Genomic DNA, 14,864 nt, shown 5'->3' with positions numbered 1-14,864 from the left:
ACGTCTGTCTCTACTGGATCACCAGGGACTTTAGGTAGACTGGGGGGGGGGGGGGGGGGGGGGGATGGGATATCTTGCTTCATGCAGTGTGGGTAGGAGGGAGGTCTTGGATCATCAGGGTGGGAGGTGGATGGTGGATCTCACTAGGGGAGGCGTGGGAGGGACAAAAGCACCTCTTTCATGTTATGCAGGTTCCAGCCAATATTCAGCCAGGACCTGCCTAAGCTCCAAGATATTCAGCATCAGTGCCCGGACATGGCTAACACTGAATATGGAGTGGAGTGGAGGAGTAGCCTAGTGGTTAGGGTGGTGGACTTTGGTCCTGGGGAACTGAGGAACTGCGTTCGATTCCCACTTCAGGCACAGGCAGCTCCTTGTGACTCTGGGCAAGTCACTTAACCCTCCATTGCCCCAGGTATAAATAAGTACCTGTATACAATATGTAAGCCGCATTGAGCCTGCCATGAGTGGGAAAGCACGGGGTACAAATGTAACAAAAATTAAAAAAAAAATATCCAGGGCTAATTCTTCCCACAGCAGTCAGCATCTAAAAAAAACCAACTCTGACCGCCATCGGTGGAATATCTGCCCCTTATGGTTTTAATATCAAGTCTTTGTTTTGTTTATTTTTTCTTTTCAAGATTGGATTTCTTTAGACTGGTAATTATTGAGAAGTTGTCGGAGTAATTTTCAAATAGTTTGCATAGATGCTAGTTGCACAGATAAATGTAAGGTGTATACTTCCCACAGATTTTCAATGAAAATTTACCCTTGTTTTTCTTTGAAAATTGCAAGTACAAAGCATGCATGTTTGAAGTATCTGCATGCTTTGTGCCTCCTATTTGTGTGAGCAGTGAATGGAAGTAGAATGTACACGTGCATTTGAAAATCAAATCTCTTCGGAGTTTTTTCACCTGCTCTAAATATAACAGGAAAGCTTCCCTTTAATGTGACTAAAAGCACGCTTGCCGTGTAACATTGTGTATTTTCAGACAATGCTACCTGTGCCACGCGCAGGGCCCAAGAGACAGGCAGAGCTCCAGAGTCTCAATGCGTGGATGAGACGATGGTGCAGGGAGGAGGGCTTTAGATTTGTTAGGAACTGGGCAACATTCTGGGGAAGGGGGAGCCTATTCCGAAAGGATGGGCTCCATCTTAACCAGAGTGGGACCAGGCTGCTGGCATCGGCGTTTAAGAAGGAGATAGAGCAGCTTTTAAACTAGAAATGGGGGGAAGGCCGACAGTCGCTCAAAAGAGCATGGTTCGGGATAAGGTATCTTTCAAAGATATCACCATAACAGGGAAGATAGAGTATCCTGATAGTGAGGTTGCAAAAGAGATTGTAGTAGATCGGGTATCTTTAAATAACAATAAAAATCAGACAAAAGATTGCCAATTAATACTGTCAAGTACTAAGCATGATGTACTTAGGAACAACAAACATAGTTTGAAATGTCTATATGCGAATGCCAGGAGCCTAAGAAATAAGATGGGGGAGTTGGAATATATTGCACTAAATGAAAAATTAGATATAATAGGCATCTCTGAGACCTGGTGGAAGGAGGATAACCAGTGGGACACTGTCATACCGGGGTACAAATTATATCGTAGTGATAGGGTGAATCGGATTGGTGGAGGGGTAGCATTGTATATTAACGAGAGCCTTGAATCAAATAGATTGAAAATTCTGCAGGAAACAAAACACTCCTTGGAATCACTGTGGATTGAAATTCCATGTGCAAAGGGGAAAAGGATAGTGATAGGAGTGTACTACCGTCCGCCTGGCCAGGACGAACAGACGGATGCGGAAATGTTAAAGGAAATCAGGGACGCAAGCAAACTGGGCAACACAATAATAATGGGGGATTTCAATTACCCACATATAGACTGGGTTAATGTAACATCTGTACACGCAAGGGACATAAGATTTCTTGATGAAATCAAGGACAGCTTCATGGAACAGCTAGTTCAGGAGCCGACAAGAGAAGGAAAAATACTAGACTTAGTCCTTAGTGGTGCTCATGATCTAGTGCAGGGGGTAATGATACGAGGGCCGCTTGATAACAGTGATCATAATATGATCGGTTTTGATATTGGCATTGAAGGAAGTGAAACTAGGAAATCAAGTACGCTAGCGTTTAACTATAGAAAAGGTGATTACGACAAAATGAGAAAAATGGTGAAAAAAAGACTGAAAGGAGCAGCTCGCAGAGTAAAAAACTTGCATCAGGCGTGGATGCTGTTTAAAAACACCATCCTGGAGGTTCAGGACAAATATATTCCACGTATTAGAAAAAAGGGAAAAAAGACTAAACGTCAGCCGGCGTGGCTAAACAGTAAGATAAAGGAAATCATTAGAGCCAAAAAACAATCCTTCAGAAAGTGGAGAAGAGAACCAACTGAAAGTAACAGGATAGATCATAAGGAATGCCAAGCCAAATGCAAAGCGGAGATAAGGAGGGCAAAAAAGGACTTTGAGAAGAAATTAGCGTTGGAAGCAAAAATACATAGTAAAAATTTTTTTAGATACATTAAAAGCAGGAAACCGGCCAAAGAGTCGGTTGGGCCGCTGGACGAAAATGGTGTTAAAGGGGCGATCAAGGAGGACAAAGCCGTAGCGGAGAAATTAAATGAATTCTTTGCTTCGGTCTTCACCGAGGAGGATTTGGGGGGGACACTGGTGCCGGAAAGAATATTTGAAGCGGGGGAGTCGGAGAAACTAAACAAATTCTCTGTAACCTTGGAGGATGTAATGGGTCAGTTCAGCAAGCTGAAGAGTAGTAAATCACCGGGACCTGATGGTATTCATCCCAGAGTATTAATAGAACTAAAAAATGAACTTGCGGAGCTACTGTTAGAAATATGCAGTCTGTCCCTAAAATCGAGTGTAGTACCGGAAGACTGGAGGGTAGCCAATGTTACTCCGATTTTAAGAAGGGTTCCAGAGGAGATCCGGGAAATTATAGACCGGTGAGTCTGACGTCGGTGCCGGGCAAGATGGTGGAGGCTATTATTAAGAATAAAATTGCAGAGCATATACAAAAACATGGACTGATGAGACAAAGTCAGCACGGATTTAGTGAAGGGAAGTCTTGCCTCACCAATCTAATGCATTTTTTTGAGGGGGTAAGCAAACATGTGGACAATGGGGAGCCGGTTGATATTGTATATCTGGATTTTCAGAAGGCGTTTGACAAAGTGCCGCACGAAAGACTCCTGAAGAAATTGCAGAGTCATGGAATCGGAGGTAGGGTATTATTATGGATTAAGAACTGGTTGAAAGATAGGAAGCAGAGAGTAGGATTGCGTGGCCAGTATTCTCAGTGGAGGAGGGTAGTTAGTGGGGTCCCGCAGGGGTCTGTGCTGGGTCCGTTGCTTTTTAATGTATTTATAAATGACCTAGAGATGGGAATAACTAGTGAGGTAATTAAATTCGCCGATGACACAAAATTATTCAGGGTCGTCAAGTCGCAGGAGGAATGTGAACGATTACAGGAGGACCTTGCGAGACTGGGAGAATGGGCGTGCAAGTGGCAGATGAAGTTCAATGTTGACAAGTGCAAAGTGATGCATGCGGGTAAGAGGAACCCGAATTATAGCTACGTCTTGCAAGGTTCCGCGTTAGGAGTTACGGATCAAGAAAGGGATCTGGGTGTCGTCGTCGATGATACGCTGAAACCTTCTGCTCAGTGTGCTGCTGCGGCTAGGAAAGCGAATAGAATGTTGGGTGTTATTAGGAAGGGTATGGAGTCCAGGTGTGCGGATGTTATAATGCCGTTGTATCGCTCCATGGTGCGACCGCACCTGGAGTATTGTGTTCAGTACTGGTCTCCGTATCTCAAAAAAGATATAGTAGAATTGGAAAAGGTACAGCGAAGGGCGACGAAAATGATAGTGGGGATGGGACGACTTTCCTATGAAGAGAGGCTGAGAAGGCTAGGGCTTTTCAGCTTGGAGAAGAGACGGCTGAGGGGAGATATGATAGAAGTGTATAAAATAATGAGTGGAATGGATCGGGTGGATGTGAAGCGACTGTTCACGCTATCCAAAAATACTAGGACTAGAGGGCATGAGTTGAAGCTACAGTGTGGTAAATTTAAAACGAATCGGAGAAAATTTTTCTTCACCCAACGTGTAATTAGACTCTGGAATTCGTTGCCGGAGAACGTGGTACGGGCAGTTAGCTTGACGGAGTTTAAAAAGGGGTTAGATAGATCCCTAAAGGACAAGTCCATAGACCGCTATTAAATGGACTTGGAAAAATTCCGCATTTTTAGGTATAACTTGTCTGGAATGTTTTTACGTTTGGGGAGCGTGCCAGGTGCCCTTGACCTGGATTGGCCACTGTCGGTGACAGGATGCTGGGCTAGATGGACCTTTGGTCTTTCCCAGTATGGCACTACTTATGTACTTATGTACAAGAAGAGCAACCTTCAGTCTGATGATCGTACCAGGGTAGATACTTTTGAAACTAGTCCTCTAAGTGTGTTGAAGAAACTTTATTCTTGGGATTCTTTTAGTCATCAATACTACTAAATAGGGACACGTTAAAACTACTGGAGTTACTCAATATTATTAATTGCCCAAACACTCCAGCTTGTTTTAGTAGCAAATATCTTTATTGAAAAAATATTAATTAAAAAATATGTGCTTTTACCCTGAGCACTTACCCTATTTTAAAAACAATAATACTCACTCACTCATTCCCCATTCACACATAGTACCTGACTAAAATCACTTCAAATTGTCTTACTACAATATACAAACAATAGTGTCACTCATAGTTATTACATTCTCCCAAGGTTTCAAATTACAATATTTTCCCCTTGGATTTTCCGTCCCGGTTTTCCACTCGGGTACTTAATATATTTCGACTCTGACAATATCACAAACGAATCGAGTTATGATAGTCTATGAAACAGTCCACCAGATAGTTTGATATATAGTCTTTAAATCTTCCACAGGTACACGGTGAAGGAATGGGTTAGTCTCTCCTGGATTTTTCATCAGCTGTTCCTTATATGAATGCCGGTTCCCCAGTGCAGGACCGCATTTCGCTCACTTCATCAGGAGGAACCACCTCACCAGCTGAAACAACACAAACCCATTACCACCACTCTATACACAAATTCTTTTATCTCACTAAATCACAATATACCCTCAATAATTCCACTCACTTTATTCACTTCAATTCTGCTGCACGCCAGAATGAGACATCTCAGCTCAAGAGCCAACACCCGCAACACTGAAACTATCTGGGGAGGCTAGGAGGCCATCTTTAAATGCTCACACCATGTGTACCCCTCCTACTTTCCTTAAAGAGACATTACTTCAAACCCACTCAACCTCCTGATTAAGCCCTGCAGGAGCCACTGTTCCCCACGTGTATATGTACCGTTGCTCAATGGATAGTAAACGAAAACTAATATTGCCCCCCCGCTGTTACTTAAAGGGATCTGTGTCAAGATCACACACCTAAGCTGTTCTATCGTGTGGTTAAATTCATCCCAATGAGCAACAAGAGGATTAATCATCTTCTTGAGCCGTAAATTACTAACGTGCTCAGCTAGCCTGTTCTTTAGTTGATGTTTAGTATGCCCTATGTAGTAAAGACCACACGGGCATATGATGCAATATACTACCTGTGAACTGGTACAACTGGTCTTTTGCCGTAATGTAAATATCTTATCACTGTGGGGTATAGGAATGGTCCCAGTATCCAAGGAATATTGACAGTATACACATTTCCCACAAGGGGAGTGTCTACCCTCCTCCATAATCCTACTAGGTCTTTTTAACAGTTCACCCACATTCGCTTGGCGTCTATACGCCACCTTGGGGTGTTCCCTAAATTCTGGGTGGACTGAGAGCACATGCCAATACCTGTGTATAATCCCACAGATAGTGGATGCCTTTTGTGAAAAAGGAATAACACATGCCAATGCTTTTCGAGGAGGTCTTGGCTTTGACAAAAACAACCATGACCGGTGAGTATAAAGGGCCCTTTTAAACGCTTTCTTGAGGACCCCTGAAGGATACCCGCGGGCTCTAAACCTCGCAATCATAATTTTAGCCTGCTTCTTGAATTCCAAAGTAGATGAACACAACCGTCTTAACCGCAACAATTGACCGACGGGTACCCCCCTGCTTTAAACCATAATGATGAAAACTTTGGTAATGTAATAAGGTGTTGCGGTTGGTAGGTTTTCAAAAAATAGTGGTCATAAAACCACCATTAACTGTTCTACTGATTTTGATGTCAAGAAACTCCAATTCATCTTGAGCTATTCTAGAAGTAAACTTAATGTTAGTGTCCGCGGTATTTAAATACCTCAAGAAGGCCCGCAATTCTGCGATAGGGCCCCACCAGAACAAAACCACGTCATCAATATATCGCTTCCATGACACGATATACCTGCACCACTGAGACTCGTACACATGCCGTCTCTCGAACTGAGTCATATAGAGGCAAGCTATAGAGGGCGCTACAGTCGCCCCCATAGCTACCCCTTGGACCTGTTTGTAAAATTGGTCCTCAAATTCAAAATAATTATGACATACCACCCACGTCAACAGCTGTTTTAACACCTCAATTTTTGATGCCGGCATGTGCATCCTCTCAGATTGGTCATAGGCTATCTGTATGGCTTTGTCCTGAGGGATGTTTGTATATAGGGCCACGACATCTAAACCCACCATATAAAAGTCATCGTCCAATTGAGGTTCTAAATTCTGCAACATTTGTATATAATGCATAGAATCCCTCACATACGAATCCGCTTTTTTGACCATAGGGTTAAGCAACTTGTCAATATACTTAGACAGGGGCTCCAGCACTGAATCCCTAGTGGAAACAATAGGGCGACCTGGAGGGTCCGTTGTAGACTTATGAATTTTCGGGACAAAATAAATATATGGTATCTTAGGATAAGGATGACATAAAAAACTTTGTTCCGCCCTCGTGAAGATACCCTCAATGACGGCTTTACCCACACATTTCTCAATCTCATTTATAATATTGGGTCTGACCTAATTGTCCAATCGCCTCCTGAACATATTTTTCCCTATCCATAACTACAACGGACCCTCCCTTATCAGCCCTTTGAACCACTATTCGATGGTTGCTAGCTAAATCCTGAATGCCCCGTCGCTGTAAACCAGAAATATTACTACACTCCCTTCCCCCAAGGGCTTCCATCTTGGCTATATCGTTCAGCACCAGTTTTTGATAAGCTTGAATCAAAGGGTCCACTGTCCCAGGAGGAACCCACCTGGATTTATACCCTGTACGAGGTAACATCGGATCATCCCCTATATCCCCAGTGTCACCAAAATGTAAACGCAATCTTAAGTCCCTAAAAAAAACGATATAAGCCACGTCTGGTCTCAAAAGCGTCGTATCTATTAGAAGGTACAAATGATAAACCTTTAGCCAAGACCTCCTCCTGTGCCAAAGACAATGTGTCATTCAAAATATTAATGATATTATTTAGTTGTTGAATGTTTTTCTTTTAGTCATGTCAGACCCTAGGCTATGGTACTATTGGACTTGAACGTCTGTATCATGTCACCCCGGTTTCTCCTTTCCTCAAGGGTATACATGTTTAAGTCAGCAAGTCTCTCCTTGTACATCTTGGTACACAAACCCCATACCATTTTTGTTGCTTTTCTCTGAACTGCTTCAAGACTTTTTGCATCTTGAGCAAGGTATGGCCTCCAAAACTGAACACAGTACTCCTAGTGGGGCCTCACCAACGAGTTATACAGGGGCATCAACACCTCCTTTCTTCTGTTTATACCCCTCTCTATGCAGCCTAGCATCCTTCTAGCCGCAGGCACTGCCTTTTTGAATTGTTTCGTCAAGATCCTTGGACACCATCACCCCCAGGTCCCTTTCCTGAGCTGAGCTTACCAATCTCTCCCCTCCTATCTGTTACATCTCTTTTGGATTTCTGCAACATCACTGTGCACTTCTTCGCATTAAATTTTAACTGCCAGACCATTGACCATTCTTCTGTTTGGAGATCCCCCTTCTCATGGTATTCACTCTATTGGCTATTTTTGTGTCATCCACAAAAAGGCAAACTTTTCCTTCTAACCTTTCAGCAATGTCTGTCACAAATACAGTGGTGGAAATAAGTATTTGATCCCTTGCTGATTTTGTAAGTTTGCCCACTGACAAAGACATGAGCAGCCCATAATTGAAGGGTAGGTTATTGGTAACAGTGAGAGATAGCACATCACAAATTAAATCCGGAAAATCACATTGTGGAAAGTATATGAATTTATTTGCATTCTGCAGAGGGAAATAAGTATTTAATCCCTCTGGCAAACAAGACCTAATACTTGGTGGCAAAACCCTTGTTGGCAAGCACAGCGGTCAGACGTCTTCTGTAGTTGATGATGAGGTTTGCACACATGTCAGGAGGAATTTTGGTCCACTCCTCTTTGCAGATCATCTCTAAATCATTAAGAGTTCTGGGCTGTCGCTTGGCAACTCGCAGCTTCAGCTCCCTCCATAAGTTTTCAATGGGATTAAGGTCTGGTGACTGGCTAGGCCACTCCATGACCCTAATGTGCTTCTTCCTGAGCCACTCCTTTGTTGCCTTGGCTGTATGTTTTGGGTCATTGTCGTGCTGGAAGACCCAGCCACGACCCATTTTTAAGGCCCTGGCGGAGGGAAGGAGGTTGTCACTCAGAATTGTACGGTACATGGCCCCATCCATTCTCCCATTGATGCGGTGAAGTAGTCCTGTGCCCTTAGCAGAGAAACACCCCCAAAACATAACATTTCCACCTCCATGCTTGACAGTGGGGACGGTGTTCTTTGGGTCATAGGCAGCATTTCTCTTCCTCCAAACACGGCGAGTTGAGTTCATGCCAAAGAGCTCAATTTTTGTCTCATCTGACCACAGCACCTTCTCCCAATCACTCTCGGCATCATCCAGGTGTTCACTGGCAAACTTCAGACGGGCCGTCACATGTGCCTTCCGGAGCAGGGGGACCTTGCGGGCACTGCAGGATTGCAATCCGTTATGTCGTAATGTGTTACCAATGGTTTTCGTGGTGACAGTGGTCCCAGCTGCCTTGAGATCATTGACAAGTTCCCCCCTTGTAGTTGTAGGCTGATTTCTAACCTTCCTCATGATCAAGGATACCCCACGAGGTGAGATTTTGCGTGGAGCCCCAGATCTTTGTCGATTGACAGTCATTTTGTACTTCTTCCATTTTCTTACTATGGCACCAACAGTTGTCTCCTTCTCGCCCAGTGTCTTACTGATGGTTTTGTAGCCCATTCCAGCCTTGTGCAGGTGTATGATCTTGTCCCTGACATCCTTAGACAGCTCCTTGCTCTTGGCCATTTTGTAGAGGTTAGAGTCTGACTGATTCACTGAGTCTGTGGACAGGTGTCTTTCATACAGGTGACCATTGCCGACAGCTGTCTGTCATGCAGGTAACGAGTTGATTTGGAGCATCTACCTGGTCTGTAGGGGCCAGATCTCTTACTGGTTGGTGGGGGATCAAATACTTATTTTCCTCTGCAGAATGCAAATAAATTCATATACTTTCCACAATGTGATTTTCCGGATTTAATTTGTGATGTGCTATCTCTCACTGTTACCAATAACCTACCCTTCAATTATGGGCTGCTCATGTCTTTGTCAGTGGGCAAACTTACAAAATCAGCAAGGGATCAAATACTTATTTCCACCACTGTATATAAAACAGAATCGGCCCCAGCACCGACCCCTGAGGCACTCTACTACAGTGAAACCTCGGTTTTCGTCGATAATTCGTCCGAAAATTATCGACGAAAACCGAAACTGACGAAAACTGAGACAACAAGCAATTTTTCTTCTAAATTCTTTTAAATGAATAAAAAAGACTAATGTGTAGAATAGATGAATATTTAACATGGCATTTACCTTTTTGAAGACTCTTCTTGATGTATGGAAGATGGAGAAAGAGGAGCAGATACTGTATTATTGTTTGGAAGGGGGATCTCCCTCCATAAGGACACAATCTGGGGGGGTCACTTACCTTCTTGTTCTTTTGGCACTAGTACCAGTTTCTGGGGGGTGGGGGGTCACTTCCCTTCTTGTTCTTTTGGCACTAGGACCAGCTTCTGGAGGGGTCACTTCCCTTCTTGTTCTTTTGGCACTAGGACTAGCTTCAGAGTCTGTGGACCCATGCCACATAAGAAACCTGTCCAAAGAGGCTTGTTTCTGTCGCCTCTTTAAGATTTGCCTAAAATGGGGCATTATCATTAAACAAGTTGCAGACACGGCTTGCAACAGCTTTGTCTGGGTGATTTTTCTCCACAAACACCTGTACTTTACTCCACATGGAGAAGATGTCCTTAATCTCTGAAGAAGGCACATTCTGTACTGTTTCTTCCTCCTTATCCGAAGCAACTTCTTCATCTTCCGTCTGTTGCACTTCTAGTTGAAGGTCTTGCAGCTCTTCAGTGGTGAGTTCTTCACTGTGGTCATCCACCAACTCTTCCACATCCTCACCACTCACCTCCAAACCCATGGAATTACCTAAATAAACAATTGACTGTGTGATCCCACAACCAGTAGTGTTGGCAAAATGACAAAATTTTTTCATCAAACAGTAGGCAATTTGAAGCAGCAGTGTGATCCCACAACCAGTGTTGGCAAAACGACGCCCTAGAAGAACGCCCCAGAAGAATGACACGTGAAAATGGAAAATTAGCAGCATCGGCACGCCGACGAATTTCGAAGTGACCAACGAAAACTGAGACAAAAGTTTCGCCCAAAAAATCGACGAAAACCGAGGTTTCACTGTACTCTCTTTCCTTTCTTCTGAGCAGATTCCATTTACCACCACCCACTGTCACCTGTTGGTCAACCAGTTTCCAATCCACTTCACCACTTTGGATCCTAAGTTCTGCCCTCTCATCTTATTCATCTGTCTTCTGTGAGGGACCGTATCAAAGGCTTTGCTGAAATCCAAGTAGATTACATCTAGCACATGTCCTTCAAGTTCTTTGATCACCCAGTCAAAGAGGTCAATCAGATTCCTTTGGTAAAGCCTTGTTGCCTCGGACCCTGCAACCCGTTGGCTTCTAGAAATCAATTATCCTTTCCTTTAGCATCAACTCCATTATTTTTCCTACCACTGACCTGAGTCTTACTGGCCTGTAGTTTCCCACTTCTTCCCTGTTTCCACTTTTGTGAAGAGGGACCACATCAGCTTGTCTCCAGTCCCACGGAACCTCTCCCGTCTCTAAGATCTATTGAATAAATCCTTAAGAGGTCCCACCAGGACTTCTCTGAGCTCCCTCAGTACCCTGGAATGAATTTCATGTGGCCCCCATAGTTTTGTCCACTTTCAGATTTTCAAGCTGTTTATAAATGCTTTCTTCCATGAAGGGTACAGGATCCACTCCATTCCCAGATATACCCTTGGTAGCTGACTGTGATCCTTCTCCAGGATTTTTTTTCTGTGAACACCGAAGAAAAGTATTTGTTTAACACTTTTGCTTTATCCTCATCACTCTCCACATAACTATTCTCAACATCCTTCCATCTTACAATTCCATTCCTGTCTTTTCTCCTTTCCCCAGTATATCTGAAAAAGATCTTGTCAGCTCTCTCTACATCTTTAGCCATTTTTTTCTGCCTGCAGTTTTATAGCCGCATTTCCCTCTTTCTTTGAGCTTAATCCGGTAGTCTCTTCCGTGATCCTCTTGTTGCTTCTTCTGTATTTCTTGCTATCTGCCTGCTATAGATTTTATACATTTTCTCCTCCCATTTCTACCTCCACTCATTTCTATCCTCAACCCTCATAGTTCATCTCTACCTTTTTTCCAGTCTTCTCTATTCCTTCCTATTATTCACCAAATCTGATCAAAACCACAATGCCTTATGGTGCTGTGTATTTCTAACCTCAATCTCCTTCCAAGGTAAAACCACATCACCATTTTGGGCAATACATAGTTCTACTTCTCAGCTGTAACATCCTCTCCATTAGAAGAAATCTTCCCAATGAGTCTTCCTCAAAAACATATTTTCATTTATATACTGGCAAGTTCCATTCTTCATCACTCCTTATATTGATGATACATACATAGTAACATAGTAGATGACGACAGAAAAAGACCTGCACGGTCCATCCAGTCTGCCCAACAAGATAACTCATATGTGCTTCTTTTTGTGTATACCCTACTTTGATTTGTACCCGAAAGCTCAGTTCTCTGCTTCCATGTGCTGTCACTCTGAACTGGTCTAGCAGCATTGGTGGAAAGGAAATTAGCAGACAAAAACAAATTTCACCTTGTTTTAAATGTTTTGCTTTTTAAGCAAACAATGTCTTTATGTTATACAATCTTTCCTTATTGCAGGAAAGGTGAAGCAAGCACTTCTGCTCAGGTTAATGACGAAAAAGCTGACTCCAAGCAACACTACTCACCTTTGTATGATAGTTACTCAGAGTCTTCAAGATCCAAGAACCATGACCGGAGGTGAGATAGTCTGCTATACCTAACATTTTTTTTCAGCCATGGTAACTGGGGTAAGAGATAATTGAAAGAGAACAAAGGGAACTACAGACTCTGGTATATGACATAGATAATGAATTGTAAGTAACATAATTATTGATGACAAATAAAGACCAGCATGGCTCATCTAGTCTGCCTAGGAAAGTGGCTGTGGGTTATACCTGTAGCTCTCTGCCTTCATTTAGGGTTGTAATTGCCACTCTGTGCAGGTTACCCCTTCTGTTCCTTAGTTTAGGGTTCTACCTGATGTTCTGCACAGGTTACTCCCTCTATGCCTTTTGTTTTTAATAAAGTGTGAAATTTGTAAGTTTTGCTTTTTGTGGAATGTTCTATTACTTTGTTTCCATTCTCTTGCTTTATAGAGATCCTGTCTCTCTGTATCTCTTGCCCTTTCAAATTCCATTATGTTTTTGGTCCACACCTCCTCCATTGGGAGGATATTTCAGGTATTATCACCCTTTCTGTGGAAAGTGTTCTCCAAGGACAAGCAGGACATTATTTCGCACCTGGGTGATGTCATCTGACAGAGCCTCGACAGGAATTCTACCCAGTTTTCTATATCTTTAAGAAGCCTTTGGCAGTGTTCTACCATGCATGTGGAATTAGAAAAGGTTCAAAGAAGAGCAACCAAAATGATAAAGGGGATGGAACACCTCATTTATGAGGAAAGGCTAAAGAGGTTAGGGCTCTTCAGCTTGGAAAAGACGGCTGAGGGGGGTATGAGGTGTGTAAAATCCTGAGTGGTGTAGGACAGGTAGAAGTGAATCGATTTTTCAGTCTTTCAAAAAGTACAAAGACCAGAGGACATTCGATGAAATTACATGAAAATACTTCTAAAACAAATAGGAGGAAATATTTTTTCACTCAAATAATAGTTAAGCTCTGGAACTCACTGCCGAAGGATGTGATAACAGCAGTTAGCATATCTGGAGAAAAGTCCATAGTCTGTTATTGAGATGCACATGGGGGAAGCCACTGCTTGCCCTGGGATTGGTAGCATGGAATGTTGCTACTAATTGGGTTTCTGCCACGTACTTGTGACCTGGATTGGCCACTGTTGGAAGCAGGATACTGGGCTTGATGGACCACTGGTCTGACCCAGTATGGCTATTCTTATGTTCCCTATTAGAGGGACTGGAGGATATGCATACAGGAAACCCTTCCTCCAATCGAGGAGGAATGCATCCAACGATGGTCTGTCGTGCAACCTGAGTCTTAAGCAGAACTGGGAATCTTGTTGTTGAGATGTGGCAAAAAGATCCACCAAGGGGGTGCCCCACTCTCAGATCCTCCAGTCCCTCTAATAGGGAACATAAGAATAGCCATACTGGGTCAGACCAGTGGTCCATCAAGCCCAGTATCTTGCTTCCAGCAGTGGCCAATCCAGGTCACAAGTACGTGGCAGAAACCCAATTAGTGGCACCATTCTATGCTACCAATCCCAGGGCATGCAGTGGCTTCCCCCAGGTCCATCTCAATAGCAGGCTATGGACTTTTCCTCCAGGAACTTGTCCAAACCTTTGTTAAACCCAGATACACTAACCGCTGTTACTACATCCTCCAGCAATGAGTTCCAGATCTTAACTATTCTTTAAGTGAAACAATATTTCCTCCTATTTGTTTTAAAAGTATTTCCATGCAATTTCATTGAGTGTCCCCTGTTATTTGTAATTTTTGAATGAGTGAAAAATCGATTTACCTCCACCTGATCCACACCACTCAGGGTTTTATAGACCTCAATCATATCCCCACTCAGCCATTTCCTTTCCAAGCTGAAGAGCCCTAACTTCTTTAGCCTTTCCTCATACGGGAACATTTCCATCCCCTGTTATCATTTTGGTTGCTCTTCTTTGAACCTTTTCTAATTCTGCTTTATCTTTTTAGAGATACAGCATCCAGAATTAAATACAATACTCAAGGTGAAGTCGCACCATGGAGCGATACAGAGGCCTTATAATATTTTAGGTTTTATTTTGCATCCTTCTCCTAATAATTCCTAGCATCCTGTTTGCTTTATTGGCCACTGATGCACACTGGGCAGAAGATTTCAGCCTGTTTTCTACAATGATACCTAGATATTTTTCTTGAGTGCTGACTCCGAAGGTGGACCCTAGCATCAGATAACTATGATTCGGATTATTCTTCCCGGCATGCATCACTTTGCATTTGTCAACATTAAATTTCATCTGCCATTTGGCTGCCCGAAATTCACAATCCACATGCGTTTTGGCAATTTTGAATAGTTTTGTGTCATCTGCAAATTGAATCACCTCATTTATCATTCCGATTTCCAGATCATTTATAAGTATGTTAAATAGCATCGGTCCCAGTACAGATC

At 43.0% G+C, this 14,864-nt stretch overlaps 1 protein-coding gene across 1 annotated transcript in view; it reads left to right on the top strand.

The window, feature by feature from the left end:
• Positions 1-14,864, top strand: part of CEP350 (centrosomal protein 350) — a 411,134-nt gene that overhangs the window by 222,309 nt on the left and 173,961 nt on the right. The window contains exon 21 of the mRNA XM_030208006.1: positions 12,371-12,490. Within this exon, the coding sequence (XP_030063866.1) occupies positions 12,371-12,490 (120 nt within the window). The remainder of the gene's footprint in view (positions 1-12,370; positions 12,491-14,864) is intronic.

Source organism: Microcaecilia unicolor, chromosome 6, assembly GCF_901765095.1.
Source record: "Microcaecilia unicolor chromosome 6, aMicUni1.1, whole genome shotgun sequence".
NCBI classification, from domain to species: Eukaryota; Metazoa; Chordata; class Amphibia; order Gymnophiona; family Siphonopidae; genus Microcaecilia; species Microcaecilia unicolor.
The sequence above is the reverse complement of the archived record's forward strand: the minus strand, read 5'-3'. Positions and strand labels throughout refer to the sequence as shown.